The sequence below is a fragment of the Podarcis bocagei genome (assembly GCF_964188305.1).
Source record: "Podarcis bocagei genome assembly, chromosome: 7".
NCBI lineage: Eukaryota > Metazoa > Chordata > Lepidosauria > Squamata > Lacertidae > Podarcis > Podarcis bocagei.
In genome coordinates, this window is record NC_138132.1 from 666,277 (window position 1) to 688,606 (window position 22,330).

A 22,330-nucleotide genomic window follows, 5' to 3' on the forward strand; every position below is an offset into this window, starting at 1 on the left:
TTTCCAGGATAAATACACCCAGCTCCTTCAACCGTTCCTCATCAGTTTGATTGATTGAGTTTAATAAATAATACTAATACTAATATTAGATGCCGCTTTCCCACCCCAAGCTGCACACAAAACTGCTTACAGAAAACACTGAAAACAACTAAATACAGAGCATTGGAAATGCAAATATATAAGACACAGAGCATGTCAATAAATTCAAAAATAACAATTTGGCAAACACAAAACAAAGCCAAAAAATAAAATAAAATAAATCTTAGGCCCAAGTACATAATTATAAAGGAGGAGAAGAGCTTGACAGCAACCATGTTTCTGGCAGAGGCCTTCTTGCCCTTCGAGGAGCCTGGCCAGACACCGTTCAGAGGAGAGGGGAGGCTGGCATCCAGCCCTGCTTGGGGGGAGGCACCTGCCTGGCCCCCAGGAAAGACAGGATGCCAGGGAAGAGGGGTCCCTGTGGCCCCTCTGGCTGCTGTGAGTCTCTTTGGGTGCCCTTGGCATGGGGGTGCCCACTCACAGCCGGGGCATCAAACCCCACTGCCTGGCCTCTCCCGTTTCATGTGCCCACAACCCTCCAATTCCTTCCCTGCGATTCCTCACATGGGAAACTGAGGCAGCGACTGGCCTGCTGCAAAGACCACTGTGGGGAGAGCATGGCGAGGAACCCAAGCCCCGGCCCCTGGGGGGAGAGACACCCACACCAGCTGCAGGGGGTGCGGGACTTGTGATCTGGAGGACTGGGGAGCAGCAGAGCCGCCTTAAAGTCACAGGGGGAGGGAAACTTGCAGAGAACCAGCTGGGAACAATTTGTTGTTGTTGTTTAGTCGTGTCCGACTCCTTGTGACCGCCTGGACCAGAGCACGCCAGGCCCTCCTGTCTTCCACTGCCTCCCGCAGTTTGGTCAGACTCATGTTTGTGGCTTCGAGAACACTGTCCCACCATCTCGTCCTCTGTTCGTCCCCTTCTCCTTGTGCCCTCCATCTTTCCCAACATCAGGGTCTTTTCCAGGGAGTCTTCTCTTCTCACGAGGTGGCCAAAGTCTTGGAGCCTCAGCTTCAGGATCTGTCCTTCCAGTGAGCACTCAGGGCTGATTTCCTTCAGAATGGAGAGGTTGGATCTTCTTGCAGTCCATGGGACTCTCCAGAGTCTCCTCCAGCACCAGAATTCAAAAGCATCAATTCTTCGGCGATCAGCCTTCTTTATGGTCCAGCTCTCACTTCCATACACCACTACTGGGAAAACCAGAGCTTGAACTATAAGGACCTTTGTTGGCAAGGTGATGTCTCTGCTTTTTTAAGATGCTGTCTAGGCTTGTCATTGCTTTCCTCCCAAGGAGCAGGCGTCTCTTAATTTCCTGGCTGCTGTCACCATCTGCAGTGATCATGGAGCCCAAGAAAGTAAAATCTCTCACTGCCTCCATGTCTTCCCCTTCTATTTGCCAGGAGGTGATGGGACCAGTGGCCATGATCTTCGTTTTTTTGATGTTGAGCTTCAGACCATATTTTGCGCTCTCCTCTTTCACCCTCATTAAGAGGTTCTTTAATTCCTCCTCACTTTCTGCCATCAAGGTTGGAACAATAGTCCACCAAAAATAAAATCCTGCCTGTACATTTATCTACTCAATCCACACCCCATTTTTCCCTCCAAGGAAAAAGCAACCCTGTGAGGTGGGTCAGGCTGAGAGGCCCAAATTCTTGGAGCCAGTGAGCGCCAAGCGGGGATTCAAACCCTGGTCTCTGTGGCCCTCATCCAACCCTCTAACCCAGTGATGGCCAAACTTAGCCATCCAGCTGTTTTGGGACTACAACTCCCATCATCCCTAGCTAACAGGACCGGTGCTCAGGGAAGATGGGAATAGTAGACCCAAGAGAGCTGGAGGGCCACCACTGCTCTAAACACTGTGCCACATTGCCTCTCGTATAATGATGTTGCTTCCTGATGTGCCACAGCTGCCCCTCCCACTTCCCAGAACTCCATGGAATATGGGGGGGGGGGGGAAATATCAGGCACACTTTCTTGGTGGGGAAGCAGATCAGAGGGGCAGCCAAGGAAGGCAGCCTGCGCCAGCCTCTCTGCCAGCCGCCTTGCCCTGGCACAAGGGGAATCCTGGCTGGCGGATGCTGCCATCTCGTGGTCTGGAAAGGAAGCGCCAGGCAAGACTCACCAGGAAGTGTGGTCAATATTATTTGATGTGAATAATAATAATAGATTTCCCCCAACCACTCTGGGCAGCTCCCAACAGAATATTAAAAGCACGGTAAAACATCAGACATTAAAAACTTCCCTAAATGCCAGCCTTTTTCACATGCTCAGGGTGGTAAAATACAGGGTAAAATACAAGGTACAAGCTCAAGTAAACAGTTAAAATGAAAAAAAATAACAACAACCCGCCCCTCCCACAAATACATTTAAAAGGCTGGGGAATATTAAGCAGCCCAAGGCCTGGTTGAAGAGGAATTTAAAAAATAATAATTGGGGGGGGGGGGTAGGACATTGTGGTTCTTCTCTAGGCCACGCTTTCAGAATGTTTGTGCCACAACAACTTTTTTATTGATAAGAAAACGAAAAGGAGCAACTGCTTTATGATACTATCCCTGGGACATCCAGAAATTATAGACCATTGCAGCTGCCCAAGAACATGAGGCATTCCCCCAATATAAGGATAAAGGGATCTTCCCCAGCGCTGCGCTTGAATCTGGATCCCAACTCGGGGTGTCCTCAGTCTCACTCGGTGCCTCTGCTCCCCTTTGGAAAAGACACCCGGCCATATTTTGCAAAGAAAGGAAAATATTTTGAGGCGAGACTGTACAGCCCTGAAATCTTCAAATGTTTCTTTGTCCTGGGATTCTCCTTTGAGAGCCTCTGGCTCCTTTACTTGTCCCCTGCTCCCTCCCCACACTTCCGATGGAGTAAGTTATTCTTTTGCCTATTATGGAGAGCATTGGTCCCCTCTTCCTTTTCAGCTGAAAAAGCTTCCAGGGCAGTTAAAAATGGAGCCAAAACAAGGAGGTCCCTGCATTGTGGGCTTACAATCTAAAACGCAACCACACAAGGAAACAACGGCATACAAGGAAAAGGGGACTGGGAGGGAAGAGGAAAATCTGATTAGCCAGTGGTGGCCAAACTCGGCCCTCCAGCTGTTTGGGGACTGCAATTCCCATCATCCCTGACCTCTGGTCCTGTTAGCCAGGGATGATGGGATTTGTAGTCCCCAAACAGCTGGAGGGCCACCACTGGATTAAACAATCTATGGCCTCTTAAATGTGACTGGGGAGGTGGCAGTTCATTGTTTTTTGTTATTATGTTGTTATTATGTTTTTTGTTATTATGTTGACAGCCACCCTGTGACCTGCGGGTGACGGGCGGTATTTAAATGTAATAAATACATGAACAATTACAATGAATCAAAGCAAAAACTCTGGCAGAAATTTCGAAAGGGCTGTCCCCACAATGGCCAGTTTGCCCAGTTCTGGTTTGAAACTGGTGCAGCGGAGGAGCCCTGCTGCCCCCCCCCCCCCGCTGACTCCCTCGGACTCTCCATCCGCGGAGGTTTCGGATGCGCCCCAGTCTGAGATTCCTGCTTTGCAAGGGGTTGGGATGGATGACCCTCGGGGTCCCCCTCCAACTCTCCTATTCTAAGGTTGCGAGGCCACTGAGGCTGCCCCGGGCCATTGTTCTGCGCCCGATCCGCCCACGATGGATGGACGGGCGCCGGTCCCAGGATCGCGGCTCCGAGGGAGAAGCTCCTCGCCCGGACCCAGCGCCTGCCGCCCCCCAACCTCGCTGCGGGGCTCCCCCCTCCGCACCCCACCAGCAGCTCCGAGCCTGGGCGCAAGGGACGCGGAGGATCGCGCGCAGGAAGATGCGCGGCGCAGCCTCGGCGCCCTTCTGCGCAGCCGCCTGCGTGACCAGCCCCTCCCCCCCCGCCGGTGGGAAGGAAGCGGAAGAGGGACCCACGTGGGGGCGGGGAGGGCGGAGCGGCCGAGTTTCCGCGTCTCCCGGTGGGGGAGCGCGGCGAGGGAGGCAGCGCCCGGACGCCTGGGTTCCCCGGACGCCTGGGTTCCCCGGACGCCCCTTCGGGCGCGATGGTAAGGGGAGGAAGGGCGACGGCGGCGGGGGGGGGGGAGCGGCGCCTTGGCCGCCGAGGCTCCTGCGGGCCGGGCCGGCGCCTGTGCCGGGCCGGGGGCGCCTCCGCGTCGCCTGGTCCTGCCCGACGGGGCGCCCGCTCCGGGTCCGGGGGCGCAGCAGCAGCAGCAGGAGGCGCCCCCTGATCTCTCTTTCTCCCCCCCCCCCCGCCCAGTCCGCTTCCTTGGACCTGAAGTCGAAGGAGGAGAAAGACGCCGAGCTGGACAAGCGGATCGAGGCCCTGCGGCGCAAGAACCAGGCGCTCATCAAGCGCTACCAGGTGGGCCGGGGAGACGCAGCCGCTGGATCCGGATTAAGGGGCCGCGCCGGGGCGGACAGGGGAGCCTGGCGCTCTGCACGTGCGCAGAGTCCCTCGGGCGGCTAATCCGGGGGGAGGAAGAGGCGTCGCCCGGCTAAGCGGCTTAGCGAGGCTCGGGCGCCTTTGCTTCGCGTGACCTTGCAGGGGCGGCCAGGCAGACAGAGCTGGAAGGGGCATCCAGGGGTCCTGTAGCCGAACCCCCTGCCAGGGCACAGCTGCTGTTGTTGTGTCTGCCTCTTTGTGACCCCCTGGACTAGAGCACGCCATGCCCTCCTGTCTTCCACTGCCTCCCGCAGTTTGGTCAGACTCATGTTTGTGGCTTCGAGAACACTGTCCCACCATCTCGTCCTCTGTCGTCCCCTTCTCCTTGTGCCCTCCATCTTTCCCAACATCAGGGTCTTTTCCAGGGAGTCTTCTCTTCTCATGAGGTGGCCAAAGTCTTGGAGCCTCAGCTTCAGGATCTGTCCTTCCAGGGACCACTCAGGGCTGATTTCCTTCAGAATGGATAGGTTGGATCTTCTTGCAGCCCATGGGACTCTCCAGAGTCTCCTCCAGCACCAGAATTCAAAAGCATCCATTCTTCGGCGATCAGCCTTCTTTATGGTCCAGCTCTCACTTCCATATATCACTACAGTGGTACCTCGGGTTACATACGCTTCAGGTTACATACGTTTCAGGTTACAGACTCTGTTAACCCAGAAATAGTACCTCCAGTTAGGGAACTTTGCTTCAGGATGAGAACAGAAATCGTGTTCCAGCTGCGTGGCAGCAGCAAGAGGCCCCATTTGCTAAAGTGGTGCTTCAGGTTAAGAACAGACCTCCAGAACGAATTAAGTCCTTAACCCGAGGTACCACTGTACCGCTCGGGCCTCTTTTTTGCTCTTCAAGATACGGCAATCCTAATGGACTGTCCCGAAAGACCACAAATCAACGTCTCACCACCCTGAAAAGAAGTGACATGGTGGAGTGACACATGGTTCTGTCCCAGGCTTGGCAAACACCTAACATATTTTTCGGTCTATAAGACGCACCAGCCCACAAGGCGCACCTAGTTTCTGGAGGAGGAAAACAAGAAAAAAAAATTCTAATCTCAGAAGCCAGAACAGCAAGAGGGATCGCTGCGCAGCGAAAGCAGCAATCCCTCTTGCTGTTCTGGCTTCTGGGATAGCTGCGCAGCCTGCATTCGCTCCATAAGACGCACACACATTTCCCCTTACTTTTTAGGAGGGAAAAAGTGTGTCTTATAGAGCAAAAAATACGGTAAGTTCTTAACCCAAGGTACCATTGTAGTGGGAAAACCACAGCTTTGACTATACGGACCTTTGTTGGCCAGGTGATGTCTCTGCTTTTTAGGATGCTGTCTAGGTTTGTCATCGCCTTTCTCCCAAGGAGCAGGCGTCTTTTAATTTCGTGACTGCTGTCACCATCTGCAGGGATCATGGAGCCCCAGAGAGTAAAATCTCTCACATTGCACAGCAGTCACGCCTCAAGAATCCCTGGGGAGGGGGACCGGGGCCCCTCTGCCCCAAGGCTTCCTGAGAAGGGGCGCCCACCACCTTCCAAGATCATGGAGGGATCCGGCGGTCATCTAGCCCAACCCCCTGCAGCGCAGGGAACACAGTTCAAGAACCCCTGGCCAGAAGGAGAGGCCACTGCCTTCCGGGTCACCCCTTCCCCATAGACTTCTCCTTCTCTGCCGCTGGAATTCATTGCCCCGAAGATGCAGCTGGGGGTCCCTCGAGAGGCCTGTGATTTCTTGGGGGGTGGGCTGCCTGCCTCCCCACCTGACACACTTTTCTCTCCCCCCCCAGGAGATAGAAGAAGACCGCAAGAAGGCTGAGCAGGAGGGCATTGCTGTGACGGGGGTCCATCATCGCCACCCCCGCTCTGCAGAGGGGGAGGGCCCAGAACGCCGGCGGGGGGAGCTGGACGCCCCCACCCTGACGGTGCAGGTCTTGCTGTCTCCAGAGGTGGGTGCTGTGCAGGGGGGAGAGGCAGAAGGGTGGGGGCCGTGGCTGGGGAGGGGGGTCAATGGGGGCTCCCCCCTCACCCTTTTCCCAATTCCGTCTCCCTGCAGGAGAAGCGCCTGGTCAGCAGCGACAGGAAGTCCTTCCGCCCCGGCCCAGCCGCCCCCCGGGGCTCCGTCCGAGGCGCCCCCTACCCAGGCCCCCGCTCCCCACGAGCTGAGGGACCCCCGGAGCAGCCCCGATGGGAAGGGGCCGGCCCGGACGGCCCAGGGGCCAGCAGGCGAGGGGGAGGGCGAGGGGCCCGCGGACAGAGGGCGAGGGGCCGGGGGGCCCCCGCTGGCGATGCCGGGCCTGACCGGAGGTCCAAGGTGAGGGGTCTGGGGCCTAGGGAGGGGGGTGGGAAGCGGGGAGACCGGACCCCCCCACTGAGCCCCTCTTTTTGGGCAGGAGTGGGAAGAGCGCCGCCGGCAAAACATTGAGAAGATGAACGAGGAGATGGAGAAGATTGCGGAGTACGAGCGCAGCCAGCGGGTGAGTCGGGGGTGGGGAGGGGGCTTGTGCTGCCGGGAGGTGGGGTCCGTATGGGGCAAGAGTCTCTGGCCTGGCCTGGACCTTGGGGTCTCCCCCTCTCTCTTCCCAGCAGGACGGGGCCCAGGAGAAGAATCCCATCCGGAACTTCCTGGACGACCCACGGCGCAGTGGCGCCTTTGCCGAGACCGACCGGCGGGAGGGCAGCCGGCGCCACGTCCGCAACTGGGGGGGCGCCGACTTTGAGAAGGTCAAGACGGGCATGGAGCAGGGCAAGCAGTGGTCGCCCCCGGTATGTGGCCCAATTCTGCCGCAGAGTAACAACTTAAACACGTTGCAGGATTCCCCCCAAATAGACCAGAGGCCATTGCGTTTCATCCAGCAGAGCTTTGCAGGATTGGCCCTCTCCATCAGAAAACCACTTGCCGCAGGCTTAATTTAACTTACCATAACTTATATGTAGTAAGTCTTAACGCTAAGCATGCTGTGTACAGTTGTAACTTGGTTCTCAATTGCTTTGGTACTTGTATGCTTTGGCTCCCAAATGCCGAACACCTGGACGTACCGTACTTTTCTGTGTATAAGACTTTTATTGAAAAAATACGTTCAAAATTGTGGGTCGCCTTATACACAGATACAGTCTCCCACCATTTTCTCAATTTGGAGTCCCCCAAAATAGGGGGTCGTCTTATACATGGAGGTGTGTTATATACGGAAAAATACGGAAAGTGTTCCGGTTTTTGAACGTTTTTCAGAGGTCGAACGTCCGGTGCGGCTTTTGCAGGAGTGCAGGAAGCTCTTGCAGCCAATTGGAAGCTGCGCCTTGGTTTTCGAACGGTTTTGGGAGGCGAATGGACTCCTGGAACGGATTAATTTTGAGAACCAAGGTTCCACTATACGGAACACCATCCCAGAAGGAAAGGAGTTGCCGGCTGGTGGAGAAGATGTGTTTCTGCCCCAGGGATGTGGGTGCCGTGTGGCCCCCTGGCCCTCTGGGGGCCCCCTCCCTTCATTGGCCTCGGTGCCCCAGACCCCCCTTTGCAGCTCTCCTGGTTTTGGGGGCCGCATCCTTGCAGCAAGGGGTCCCTCCCCTGTCTGCTCCTCTTTGCCCTGGGTCGCTGACCTCCCTCATAGATCTTTAGAGTGGGGCCCCCAAGGGTCATCCAGCCCACCCCCGGGCAGCGCAGGGGTCCGACCTCGGCTTGAGAACTGGCTCTCCCTGGCAGGGTCGCGGTGGCGCCCGGCGCCGGGGGGTTCCGGTTGCATCCCCCTTGGACATGACGCTCTCCATGACGGGCCGGGAGCGCGCAGAGTACGTCCGGTGGAAGCAGGAGCGGGAGCAGATTGACCAGGAGCGCCTGGCCAGGCACCGCCAGCCCACGGGGGAGTGGCGCCGCGAGTGGGACGCCCAGAAGATGGAGGCCGCGTGAGTCAGGGGGGCAGGGGGCGAGGGAGGAGGAGGCAGGGGGGCCTTGGGGCTTTCCGGGGGGGGGGAGATTGGACTCATGCTTTCAGTGGGGGGATGGGACTGAGTGACCCTGGGCCCACTCACTTGCAGAGCAGGGAATGCAGGGGGAGGGGCCCCCTTTATTTACTTGTTTCAGAAAATTATATTTAAAAAACAAAACTTCAAAGCAGTTTACAAAGCAGTAAAATCACCCATAAGAAAAAAAATCAGCAATGGTAATTTTAAACTGTCCGGCCAGAGTGGTGCATGCTCCGGTTATCTCCCGCTTGGACTACTGCCATGCGCTCTACGTGGGGCTCCCTTTGAAGGTGACCCGGAAACTACAACTAATCCAGAATGCGGCAGCCAGACTGGTGACTGGGAGGGAATGCCGAGACCACATAACACTGGTCTTGAAAGACCTGCATTGGCTCCCAGTACGTTTCTGAGCACAATTCAAAGTGTTGGTGCTGACATTTAAAGCCCTAAATGGCCTCAAAGGCCCAGTAGACCTGAAGGAGCATCTCCACACCCATCATTCTGCCCGGACACTGAGGTCCAGCTCCGAGGGCCTTCTGGCGGTTCCCTTGCTGTGAGAAGCCAAGTTACAGGGAACCAGGCAGAGGGCCTTCTTGGTGGTGGCACCTGCCCTGTGGAACGCCCTCCCAGCAGATGTCGAGGAAATAAGCAACCATCTGACATTTAGAAGACATCTGAAGGCAGCCCTGTTTAGGGAAGTTTTTAATATTTAATGTTTTATCATGTTTTTAATATTCTCTTGGAAGCCACCCAGAGTGGCTGGGGAAACCCAGCTGGATGTTTGGGGTATTAATAATAAATTACTATTATTAATATTATTACTATAAACTCCTGAAACATTGGAGAAGGCAAAGAGGTTTCCTGGGGGTTTGCTTCCCCCTCATAGAACTGGAAGGGACCCCCCAAGGTCATCCAGCCCAACCCCTGGCATTGCAGCAACCAGGCCTGATCCTCCTCACTGTCCTTTCCCTTTCCCCCTTTCCCAGGTTTAAAGAGGGTGCCAAGCCCAGCGGTCCAAGCGGCGGAAGGCATGGTAAGGAGGAATTTTGAAGGGGCTTTGGGGAGACCCTCTGGGTGGGCAGCCCTCCTGCTTCCTTCCTTCCTCTCCTCCCACAGATTAGCCCAGGCAGCCGCCCCCCAAGCCCCCCATTTTCGGGCAGTTCCTGACTTGCCCGCTCTCTTGCATATATTGCCCCCACCTTCCTGAACATACCCTTAAAACAAATTATAACTATCCCAGAGTATCCTAGGGGGGATCTTTGTGTGGGGGATAACCAATAAGTTGGAGTTTCAAGTGGGTGTTCTTCAAATAAACAATAATGGTTTATTTTTAAAACAATGTAGTAAAATAAAAGTGGAGAAAACACCAGTTACTTCAAAATTGCTACACTAGTTTATTTTATAGTGGTATATCTGGATGTGAACGGGATCCGTTCTGGAGCCCCGTTCGCATCCTGAAGCAAACGCTTTGTGCGTCTGCGCGTGCGCAGGTTGTGATTCACCGCTTCCGTGCAAGTGTGTGATGTCATTTTGAGCGTCTGTGCATACGTGAGTGGTGAAACCTGGAAGTAACACTCTCTGTTACTTCCGGGTCGCCGCAGTGCGCAACCTGAAGCGGCTTAACCTGAAGTGACTTCAACCTGAGGTATGACTGTAATTTGTTTCACAGAGGTTTTGGCTTTTCAGTTTGGTTCTTTTCTGAGGTGGCACTTTCCTTCGGTTACCCACCCCTTTAACAAATCCAACTCCTGAGGTATTTTCAGGAATAGTCTTAAGCAGGGGTCGGCAAGGTTTACCGGCCACGGGCTGGATCACTCCCACGGAGATTGTCCTTGGGCTGGGCTGGTGCAGCGCAATGCTGGATATCACATCTGCGCATGTCCGCAGCACCGGAAATCGCTTCTGTGCATGCCCAGATGCCGAAAATCACACCTGCACAGAAGCGATTTTCGGCGTCTGGACATGCCCAGATGTGATTTCCGGTGCCGCTCGGCAAGTCCCTGCACCGCGCTGCACCCGTTTAGCACAGCGCATGGGGGAATTGCTGAGTGGGCGGCTCAGTTCGGGGGTGGCTTGTGGGCCGGTAAAATGGTCTTGACGGGCCACATCCGGCCCACAGTCTGCCCATTGCCGACCCCTTGTCTTAAGGGCTCACCCCCCCTTCCTTCACTGGATTTTGGAAGTCTCTTCCTGATCTTTTCCAGCTCCTCCTCCTCCTGTCTCTCAGTCTCCCAGCAGGATCCGGTCCTATTACTCCTGCAGGGACACTGCACTCAGTCCTCACTGTACCCTCCGGGTGGATGTTTTCTCCAGATCCAGCGCTCTCTCCTCAGCGCTCTGTCTGTTTCCACCTGTCTCCTAACCTAACTCCCAACCTCAATTCCAACTCCCTCCACAATCACAACTCAACTAACTTTCTCCCTCCAAACTCGGGCCTATATATGCCTTTCAACTGGTAGGATTTGTCAGGTAAAATGTGCTCTTTTTGTACCAGCTTGGAGTGTATGAAGGAAGCCTCCACTCCCGTGTCCCTTAATCCTTTTAAGACCTCTTTATTTATGGCAGAGGTCGGCAACCTTGGGCCCATGGGCCGGCCCCGAACTGAGCCATCTGTTCGGCGAGTCCCTGCGCGCTGCACTCAACCAGCGCCGTGTGGGGACTCCCTTCCGCTTCACCAGAAATCGCTTCTGCGCATGCCCAGACACCAGAAATCACATCTGTGCAGGTCCACAGCGCTGGAAATCTCACCTGCGCATGCCCAGATGCCGAAAATTGCTTCTGCACATGGCCAGCTGCTGGAAATCACGTCTCTGCATGTTTGCGGTGCCGCAAATCGCTTCTGTGCATACCCAGATGCTGAAAAGGCGCGATTTTTGGCATCTGGGCATGCGCAGATGCAATTTCCTGTGCTCCGCTGGTGTGGCCCATGGTGAATCTCGGCAGGAGTGATCCAGCCCCTGCTCAGTAAGCCTTGCTAACCCCTGATTTATGGTAACGGGTCTCCTCTAAACACACTCTATATTTCAGCCTGACTCCTCACCCACCGCCACTCAACTGACTCTCTCCTTCCAAAGCCTCTCCTTTTAAGCCCTCCCTCCTGGAACCACGGCCAATCAGAGGCTGCCGTTCCTTAACCATTTGCTGGCAGGAGAAAAAAGTCACCAGCTTTTCAGAGGCAGCCCTCCTTGGCTGCTCTCTGCCCTCCTGCCCACCTGATTCCTTCCTCCCTTCCTCTTCCCCACAGATGAGCCCAGGCGGCCCCCCAAGCCCCCCACTTTCGGGCAGTTCCTGGCCGAGCCGCAGCCGGAGCGACGCAGGAAGGGCCGCGGCCGCGGAGGAGGAGGCAGGCGAGGAGGAGGGGGAGCGGGACCCCCCAAGCCCTACAGGTGAGGCTGGCCTCTGCGGAGATCAGTGGGGCAGGCCCCCAACCCCCTGATTCTCCCCCTGGGGGGTGGCACCTCTGTCGGGGCAAGTCTTAACTGCGGGTCTCTCTCCTGCCAGCATGCATGACGATCGCTGGGAGGAGCAGGAGGAGCAGCCGGCACCAGCGGCGGATCGAGCCCCAGAGCAGGAGGAGCCAGGCAGGGCTGCTGCCCAGCAGGTCAGATGGGAGCGGAGGGGTTTTTTGGGGGTGGGGTCTTGGTCTTCCACCGGCTTCCCCTAAAGAGTGGGTCTCAAACTCTTTTCTCTGGGCCCCCCTTTCAGAATAAGAATCCGATGGCATCTTAAGAGTTGGGAGGGACACCCAGGGCGTCATCCAGCCCAGCCCCCCCCAGGCAAGAATCACAGCTGAAGAACCATAGAATTCTAGATTTGGGGTTCCAAGTGCCATCTAGTCTGTGTCAGGAGCTCAGCCTACACGCGAGTAGGACCCTGGCATGCCCAACTGGCATCTTCTCTCCCTCCTGTTTGATCGTTCAGGAGCTTCACAAGCTTTCTTCAGCCCGAACATCACAGCGACCGATGCCAACCGACACCGGCACACTTAAGTATCCGCAGAGTTTGCGCAGCATGCATGACAGACTCTCAGCAACTCAGCATTTTGGCTAATCTACTTTATTTACATCTAAACACACACGGAGCACTGCAACATGGCTCCCTCTCTCTCTAGCATCAAAGAGAGAGAACAAAGGACAATAGTCCCACTTTGCGGGACACAGGAACACAAACATCCTGTCTCCGTCACTTCCCACTCTGTGGAGTCAAAACATACACCGTCATGTGAAGGACAACAATCCCATGACTGCAATCACGGAGCAGGAATACTAACAGTCTGATCCCCCACGATACACTTGCAGTGCTCATATCCACAAGGTTGGCGCTGAACGCAGTGTTCCACGATTGTGCCACACCAACCTTTTAATAAGAAATACATCAGGAAAGACAACTAGAATTGTCCTCCGATTAATAATAATAATAATAATAATAATAATAATAATAATAATAATAATAATATCACTTGATGCATTTTGAAAAAATGGCTATCCACGTCTTGCAAATACAAAAAATTGTTTTTATAGTATATAGTCATACCTTGGTTTCTGATCAGCTTAGTTCCCGAACGTTTTGGCTCCCGAGCGCCGCAAAAACCCAGAAGTGACTCTTCCGGTTTGCAAACTCTTTTTGGAAGCCAAACGTCTGATTGGCCTTCTGCAGGAGCTTCCTGCAGCCAATCAGAAGCCACGCTTTGGTTTCTGAACGTTTTGGAAGTTGAATGGACTTCCGGAATGGATTCTGTTTGACTTCTGAGGTAGGACTGTAGACTACACTGCACTGAAACGCTTAAATGTTTCTCTGCTTGACCTTGACTCTTCCTGCCGCGTACTTGGAGAACCACTGTCCTAAAGCGAGAAGGACATCTCCTGATTATAGTCGCTGCCCCTAAGCAGTACAGGATCAGGGAATGATAGGGCTGTAGGGGCTGGGAGGGACCCCAAGGTATCATCTAGTCCACCCCCTGCAAGGCAGGAATCGCAGCTCAAGCATCCGTGGCTGATGGCCGTCCAAGCGCCACCTAAATGCCTCTGAGGAGGGAAAGAGTCCAATAATTACAACAATAATTTACTATTTGTACCTGTGCATCTGGCTGGGTTTCCCCTTCCACCACCATCAGCTGTTACCCTCAGAAAGTTCTTTCTAATCTTGAACCAGAATCTTGCCATTTCTGCCCTGAATGCTTTAGTGAAGCTTCCTGCATTGGAAGGGGTTGGAATGGATGACCTCTGGGGGTCCCTTTGCAGCTCTACAGTTCTGTGCTTTACAAATGTGAAGCCACGGGTTCGGGTCCTGCCTTCCGTGCCTCTCTTGTTGGTTCTTTGGAGTGTTTGGCCTTCGCCCGTTGACCCCTGGCCTGGTCCGTCTTCTTCCGCAGGCGGGGGCCCCCGCCTCCCCCAGCGCCGGGGAGAAGGAGGAAGAGGAGGAGGAGGAAGACCAGTGGGAGGACGTCAGCGAGGGAGAGGAGGAGGAGGAGGCCGAAGGCAGCGGCAGCCAGCCAGAGGAGGAGGAGGAAGGGCCTGGTTTGCCCCCCCGGCCCCCGGGGCGAAACGGACAGCTCTCTCTGACCATGCCTGCCCCCCAGGCAGAGACCCCCAGCGCAGAGGGGAAGCCGCTCACCCCCTTCTCGCCGGCCGAGGGCTACTGCCCCGTCTCCGACTGGGGAGAGGAGATGGAGCTCAGCTCGCCCCGGGCAACCCCCCCCAAGAACCCCCTGGCCGCCCCTGGGGAGGGGCCGCCCCCCACGGCAGGTGAGGGGCCAAGCGGAGTGGGGTGGGGGTCCGGCTCAGGGGCCCTGGCTCCCAAGCGCTGCTGTTCCCATGGGTCAGAACCAGGGTGGATTTGATTTCAACCATTTACCGTATTTTTCGCTCTATAAGACGCACCAGACCACAAGATGCACCTAGTTTTTGGAGGAGGAAAATAAGGGGGGGGGGATCTGAATCTCAGAAGCCAGAAGAGCAAGAGGGATCGCTGTGCAGTGAAAGCAGCGATCCCTCTTGCTGTTCTGGCGTCTGGGATAGCTGTGCAGCCTGCATTCACCCCATAAGACGCACACACATTTCCCCTTACTTTTTAGGAGGGAAAAAGTGAGTCTTATACAGCAAAAAATACGGTAAATCACAATTTGAATCACTAGTCAGTAAGACTTGATTTAAATGTTAACTGATGTGGTTTAACAAAACAAACAAAAAAACTTTGGCCGAGTTTTAGCACACATGAAAAACTTTAAACAAATCCTTATATCCTATTGAATAGCCTTTGGACGTAAATGGAACTTAAATAGAAAACTATCTTTAGAAAGATTTTTTTCCTCCAGAAGCATTTTATTTTAAAAATCCAATTTAAATTTTAAAAAAATCAAAATTAAATTTTAAAAGTCAGATTTTTTTTTGTTTTGCTTATAAATCACTGATTTTTATCCACCCTGGTCAGAACTCGGCTTGGGTCCTCCCAGCGCATAAAGTAACTGAGGGGGGTGGGAAATCCTCTCTCTCTCCCCCCCCCATCTTCTGCTGCTATATCATCTTCCTTCTCTTTCTGCAGGAACGAAGCCCCCAGACCCTCCAGCTGAGCAGGGCTCCCCTCCAGCGGAAGGGGCGGCCCCTCCTGGCCCCATAGCGGCCCCCCCGGCTGTGGCGAGAGAGGAGAAGGAAGAGGGGGACCCGGAAGTCGTGGCTGCCCAGGAGCCTGGAGGGCCAGGTGCTGGGGGGGGGCAAGGGAGGACCCCCCCAGGCCCCCCTCTCTGCCAGACCTGGCTCTCCCTCAGGGACTGAAGCCCTCTTTCTTCTCCCCCCCCAGGCGCTGCCATGGAGCAGGACCCGGCGGCTGCGTCCGGCGCGGTGGAGATCACCGGTTTCCAGCGGGTGCGTTTCTGTAAGCTGCCCCCCAGCGGGCTCTAGCGGGCGCCCTCCCTGCGGGGCGGCCCTGGCATGGGGCGCGAGGACCTCTCTGTCTCCCTGCACTGGCTCTGCGGCACCACCTCCTGGCTGCTCCCTCTTCTCGCCCCTTGCATGCGCCTGTCCTCCTCTCTGCATGGCTGGCCGGACCCCTCCGCCCCACTTCCTGGCAGCAGGGGCTCTCTGGGGTTTCAGGCCGGGGGGTGGTCTCTCCCAGCCCCACCCGGAAATGCCGTGGTTGAGGGTCAAACTACAGACTTTCTGCCTGCGGGGAAGCAGCTCTGCTCCAAATGATGATAATGATGATAATAATAAATTTTTATTTATACCCTGCCCTTCCTGGTTCAGGAAACCGGGCTCAGGGCGGCTAACAACAAATTTAAAACACTTAATTGATGCTGCAAAAAAAAAAGAAACAGCATAAAATACAGTATAAAGCGTAAATAACTATAAAATAAAAAATCAGTTTAGGGGGGAAATCCATCCAATAAACATTCGATGATCCCCAGGGCTGGCTGGTTAAATTAGTCCCACTTGGGCCAGCGAGGAGACCAGGAGAGAATTAGCTGTGGGATCCCAGAGCGGGGAATCTTCACAAAAAGGGGGAGCCCCGTGGGTTGTTGTTATAGGGGTCTGCATCAGCCTCCTCTCTGGGCCCCCCAGGGCAGGGCCCCCCATTGGCACAGCTGAGCAGCTATGGGGGGAGGCGTTCCCGAAGGGGCTTTTGTTGTCCAGTATTTATTTCATTTCTATACCGCTTTATGTTTTTAAGAAAAATCTCAAAGTGGTTTGCAGCATATTGAAACATCAATAAAAACAATCCTGAATCAAACATTTCCAAAAAAAGGTCAAATATACAGTGGTACCTTGGGTTACATGCGCTTCAGGTTACAGATTCCGCTAACCCAGAAATAGTGCTTCAGGTTAAGAACTTTGCTTCAGGATGAGAACAGAAATTGTGCAGCCGCGGCGCGGCAGCAGCAGGAGGTCCCATTAGCTAAAATGGTGCTTCAGTTTAAGAACAGTTTCAGGTTAAGAACGGACCTCCGGAACAAATTAAGTACTTAACCCGAGGTACCACTGTAGAATATACAGTCAAAGCAACATAACTAACAGAAAACTAAAATATTATCTAAAATCAAAATAAAACATTGTAAAGGAGGTCAGCTGCAGAATACATATTTGACGCAAACAAAGTTAACGAAAAAACAAACTGAAACTTTTTTTTAAAAAAAACATTGCTAAGTGAAGTCAGATATAAAATGCACATTTAAAACGGCATAATGAACAAGAGAATAAAATATTATTGTAAGCATTTCCCCTCCAAACGAGGAGGATTTTGACCCTTCTCCTCTGTGGCAACATTCAACTGGCCTGGGAAATGGGCGCAGCTGCATTTCTGCTGGGCCAGGAATGCAGGGATCGGGGCAGGACCCCCCCCCATGTCCCAAGAGAGAGGAGAGTTTTCCCCTTCAGGAGACATCTGAAGGCAGCCCAGTTTAGGGAAGTTTTTAATGTTTGATGAATTACTGTATTTTAACATTTTGTTGGAAGCAGCCCAGAGTGGCTGGGGAAACCAGATGGGCAGGGTATAAATATTATTATATTTATTCTCCCCCCCCCCCGAGCCCACAGGTGCGAAGAGGGTGGCCAGAGCTGGTGGGAGTGAGTTGGGGTCCAAAGCGAGGAGAGGCTGCAGGGCGGAAGGGAAGGAGGCTGGAGAGTCTCTGCAGGAATTCCCCCAGCCCTTCCCTGGTGGAATCCTGGCCACTTCCCTCCATGGAAATATTGTGCAATTATTCAAAGTAGGGGGGGGGGCGGAGAGTAGATTCTTCAGACACACTAATAGGAACCCACATTCAGGAATCACATTTATTTCTATTAACTTATTCCTTGCCTTTTTCTCCAAGGAGCTGGAGGTGGGTTCTCTCCCCCCCCCATTTAATCCCCCCCCAACGACCCTGCGAAGTGGGTTGGGCCAGAGGCAGTAACTGGACCAAAGTCACACCCCATGAGCTTCCTGGCTTGGGGGGGGGCGGAATTTGAATTTTGGTTTTCCGGATCCTACCCTGACACTTGGAACGGGGGGGGGGCTGGCCAGAAGCCTGTTTTTTTTGGGGGGGGGCTTGGTGTGTCCCAAAGGCTCTGAGCAGCTTCATAGAATCAGAATTGCAGAGTTGGCAGGGATACCCAGGGGTCATCTAGCCCAACCCGCTGCCAAATCCAGGTCTCCGCCAACCTTTTAGTGTTGGCATGGAAGCATGGCGGCCTTGGCATCGCGGGAACCGGGGGGAGACGGGTATGGTTGGCTGCCGGCCCCCGTGGCTCTTACGCTCTGCTCCCCACAGTCAGAAGGAGCAAGGCCAGGGTGGGTGGAAATCAATGATTTCTTTTAAAGAATATTTTTTTTAAAAAAATCGGATTTTTTAAAATTTAAATTGGATTTTTAAAATAAACTGCTTTGGGAGGGAAAATCTTTCTAAAGGTAGTTTTCTATTTAAGTTACATTCGAGTCCAAAGATTCATCAGGAAATAAGGATTTGTTTTAAATTTTTCATGGGTGCTAAAACTCAGTCTAAGCTGTTGTTTTTTAAAATAAAAATAAAAATTAGCTACATCGGTTAACAAACATGGATATACATGCTATAATGTTATTGTTTTAGTTAAATAAATTGTTATTAAGGAAATGATTATTTTTTCTCCTTCCAATCAAGTACAGCAGAAAAGTTGTCCAAATATCAACAGTTAACTTATGACACCTCACCATAATCTCATAATTATCTGTCAAGGTATTTCTAATAGTAGAACCAAATCAGTAATTTTTGATATAACTGTAAAAACCACTGTGAAAATTTATTATTTCAAAAGTCAAACCTGGTTTTAAATATTAAGATTATACCAGCAGGAATGAGGCTTTCTGTTAAAAAAAATGATTTAAATTGTGTCTTACTGACTAGTGATTTAAATCGTGATTTAAATCGATTTGATTTAAATCAAATCCACCCTGAGCGATGCTTCCGAAGACCCGTTGCTGGGAGCCGCAGGAAGGGCAAGTGCTGCTCTCGTGGTCGGATCCTGCCCGCAGGTTTCCCATTGGGGCATCTGATTGAACAGGAGGCTGGCCGGACTCTTCTGATGTGCTAGTGGAGCCTCCAGCTCCAGGGGCAGTCTATCTCTATGGGGAATTAGCCACTGTCAGGGCTGCCAGCTGGGCCAAGGGCCTGATCCTGCAGGCTGTGCTTCAGGGCAGGAGCTACGTACAGCTGCCGGTTGGGGAAAGTCCGTGTCTGTTTCTCTGCTTCCGTTTGCCGCATTAAACCTTTTCTCTTTCTCTCTGACGCTTCTCTTTGGGCTTTTCTCCTCTTCTGTGCATGCAGCCCCCACCGCCTTGGGGTGACCCCCCCCCCCCAGGAATTGCCAGCTGGCTTGATTCATGGGCTGTGGCAGAGAGGAGACCCCCTCCAGTAGGAGTTTCTTTGCGGGGAGGGGGGGAGAGAGAGCAAAGGGATGTTTGGGAAGGGGCAGGCAGTGGCCTTGGGCTCTCCTCAGCTGCAGTTCCGGCATTGTGGGGGTTGGGCTGGATGACCCCCCGGTGTCCCACCTAGCCCTGCAATTCCGTGTTTCTTCAGCTGTGCAGTTGAAAGGGGGATGCTGCCCTCTGCTGGGAAAGCAGGGCACTGCAAGACAAGCCCATTCATATCATCTTTATTAGCCTGCAGGAGGATAATGCTAATAAGAATAATAAATTTATTATTTATACCCCACCCATCTGACTGGGTTTCCCCAGCCACTCTGGGTGGCTCCCAACAGAATTAATGATAATACTTTTTTACCTGGGAAGAGGAAGTGGCCCTTGTCTCTCCCTCCCACACCTTCCTTGTACCTGAATTTCAAGAGTACCGTATTTTTCGCTCTATAGGACGCACCGGACCATAGGATGGGAGAACAGGGGAAAATAATTTTTTCCCTTGTTCTCCCCCTCTAAAACAAGGTGTGTTCAAGGTGCATTCACCCGTGTGTGTGGGGCTGGCGGTGGGGGGAAGCAGCCTCAAAGATCCCTGAAGCCTTTGGAGCGCAGCGCCCTGCTGCCCTGGAGTGGCTTTGCGCGCAGCCGTCCCCAAGCTAGAGCAGCGAGATGGAGCCCTCCGTCTCGCTGTTCTGGCTTGGGAACAGCCTTGCTAGCTTCTGCAGGACAGTGGGGTGAAGGCACCCTGCTGCACCCCACTGCCCTGCAGAGGCTTTGCGCGCAGCCACCCCCAAGCTAGAACAGCAAGACGGAGCCCTCCGCAGCACTCCGTCTCCCTGTTCTGGCTTTCGGCTTAGCCGTGCAGCCTGCATTCGCTCTATAGGACGCACACACACTTCCCCTTAATTTTTGGAGGGGGAAAAGTGTGTCCTATAGAGCGAAAAATACGGTATTTGGCCTTGGCAAGAGCAGAGGGCAGGGCTCGCTCTTCAGAACATTTCCCGCAAAACCTTCCCCTCCCACAGGGAATGGAGAGCCTTCAATGGCTCTTGATCATTCTTTGGGAGTTTTTGCCCCTGGTTCGTAGAATTGCGGCCTTGGAAGGCGCCCAAGTCCATCTTGCCCAACGCCAGTCGCAGCGAAATAATCCCTGGCAGGTTGGTGTCTGAACTCTGCCTAAAAACCTCCATCGAAGGAGAGCCCTCCGCCTTCCCAGGGAGCCCCTTCTCCTCTCGGATGCCCCGTCTCTCAGAATGTTCCCTTCCTGATATTTAGTTGGAATCTCCCTCCTTGCCCTTGGAAGCCACGGGTTCGCGTTCTCCCATCTGGAGCAGCTCTCTCCATTTTCAGCCTTTCAGACATTTGAAGAAGGCTCTCGTAGCATGATTACCGTATTTTTCGCACCATAGGACGCACCGGACAATAGGACGCACTTTGTTTTAGAGGGGGGAGAACAAGAAAAAATAATTCTCCCCCTCTCTGCCCAGCGCCCCTTCAGTGAAGCGGCAGGAGGCGCTGCACAGAGAGGGGGAGAACTTTCCCCCTCTTGTTTTCCCCCTCTAAAACAAGGTGCCATTTAAGGTGCGTTCAGACGCCTTCAGGCGGCTACCTTGGAAGCCTGGAGAGCGAGAGGGGTGTGCACTGACCCCTCTCGCTCTCCAGGCTTCAGGTTCCTTTCGACCTGCTCTTTGGGGCTGGCGGGGGGGGGGGAGCCCACCACCAGCCCCAAAGAGCAGCTCAGGGAGCAGCAGAAAGGTGCAGCTGAGAGGCTGCTGCCATAGTCGCGCGTCACCTCTCCAGCTGGGAGAGGGTCGCGGGGGGCTGCTTTAGCGCGCGCGGGGCTATGGCGTCTTCGCCCCTTCATTTTTGAAGGGGAAAAAGTGTGTCCTATAGAGCGAAAAATACGGTATTTCATTATTCACTTTTGGAATGGGCTTGCTTATTTTGGGCCCGCCTTAGATCAAAACAAAGCCCAAACTCCCAGCGAGACTAAAATGTGTGTTGAATTTCAAGGCAAGAGTCAAGAAACACCAAACGGGGGGGGGGGGCTGGTGTTTTTTTTTTAATGGGTCGCTTCCTCTCCACTTCTCTGCCTGGCTCACCTGCGTCCAGGTGTGTGTGTGTGTGCATGTTGGGGGGGGGTCCCAGGTGGGACCTGTCCTCCCCCCCCCGCTTGTGACTGACTCTCTTTCCCTCCCGCCCCCCCAGGAGCAGACGGAGGAGGCCTGAGGTCCAGGAGGACATTCCCTGTCGCTCTGTTCACCCCGGGTTGTGGGGCAAGTCCTGAGAGTTCGGAGCCAGAGCAGCTTCCTCCATGGAGGGGGTGGGATCTGCACCCCCCCCTCGTAATCTGCCTGCTTGGACCACTCCTTTGCACAGCCTCCAATACAATGAGTGGGGGAACGCCAGCCCCCGCCCCGCCCTGCCCCAATGCCTTTTGCTGCTGTTCACGCAAGTCACCTGGCAGGTGGGGAAAGTGCCCCCCCAGCTGCATGTGAGGCTCTTGCAGACCCCTGCCAGATGAGGCACATTTTTCAAGGGGGGGGGGAGAGACTTTGCTTTGTGCCCCTTGCAGTCCCTGTCGTCATCGTCCCCCTTCTGTGCATCGCTCTTTTATGCCGTTTCCAGGATTGGGGGCTCTGAGGGTGGGGAGAGCAAGGCCCCCAGTCTGGTGGGGGGAGCGGCGGCAGCAGCAGCAGCTCCTTGTGTTGGGAGGGGCTGCCCCCTCTGCTGGGGTGAGGGCTGTCTGTGGGGCTGCCCCATATCATGTGCAAGCGAAAGGGTTTCCTGTCAATAAAGCCTTTCCCGCGACTTTCTGCCTTGTCCTCCCTTGCTAGAGTGAATGGGGGGGGGGTTTCTCAGGAGGAGGGGTCTTCCTCTCCAGGGGGTGGGGGTGTCGCCGGATGCCTTGGGCTGGATTCAGCGTGCCCTCGTTTTAAATAGTTGGGGCTGTATCTCTTGGGCAGGAAAATTTAGGGTGAGAATCTCCCCAAGTATGGCTATGGGCTTGCTGGCCACTCTGCAAGGTCCAGCCCCCTATTTCCCCCTTGAGAGGGGCTGGAAGGTGCCTGGAGGAAGCCCACCCAGCTGCTGGGTCTGGAGGCAACTTGCCCTTGCCCCCCCCCCCCCGTGGTAGAGTGGATCTGAGCATGGAGGTTCTTGCTGCAGGTGGGCAACCCCCCAGCCCCCCCTCTCCTGACCCACTAAGGGAGATAATAGCACAGTCGAAGGCTAAGGGCAACAATTAATTCACAGAACCGTAGAGTCGGAAGGGACCCCAAGGGCCATCTAGACCCACCCTCTCTTGCAGGAATCTCAGCTAAAGCACCCCAGAGAGACTGGCCCCCCAGCCTCTGCTTAGACGCCTCCAAGGAAGGAGAGGCCGCCGCTGTCCCACCAGAAAGTTCTTCCTGATGTTGAGGCAGAATCTCCTTCCTTGTGACTTGAAGCCACGGGTTCGAGTCCTGCCCTCCCGAGCAGGAGAAAACGAGCTTGCTCCCTCTTCCAGCCCTTGGGATATTTGAGGAAGGCTAGCATTTCTCC

The 22,330-nt window shown here is 54.1% G+C and overlaps 2 protein-coding genes across 3 annotated transcripts in view; both read left to right on the forward strand.

The window, feature by feature from the left end:
- Nucleotides 1–22,330, forward strand: part of DHX34 (DExH-box helicase 34) — a 163,470-nt gene that overhangs the window by 108,288 nt on the left and 32,852 nt on the right. The window lies entirely within an intron of this gene.
- CCDC9 (coiled-coil domain containing 9) lies at nt 3,948–21,598 on the forward strand. 2 transcript variants are annotated; one of them, XM_081200373.1, is made up of 14 exons: nt 3,948–4,091; nt 4,304–4,408; nt 6,259–6,417; nt 6,525–6,782; nt 6,862–6,945; nt 7,055–7,234; nt 8,169–8,368; nt 9,415–9,461; nt 11,673–11,814; nt 11,930–12,029; nt 13,800–14,172; nt 14,969–15,124; nt 15,224–15,288; nt 20,996–21,598. In XM_081200373.1, exons 1-14 carry the CDS (start codon nt 4,089–4,091, stop codon nt 21,014–21,016), a joined length of 1,893 nt encoding a protein of 630 aa, XP_081056499.1. In that variant the 5' UTR covers nt 3,948–4,088; the 3' UTR covers nt 21,017–21,598. The 2 variants fall into 2 exon arrangements, with proteins under 2 accessions (XP_081056499.1, XP_081056500.1); XM_081200374.1 differs by having other exon boundaries at nt 7,058–7,234.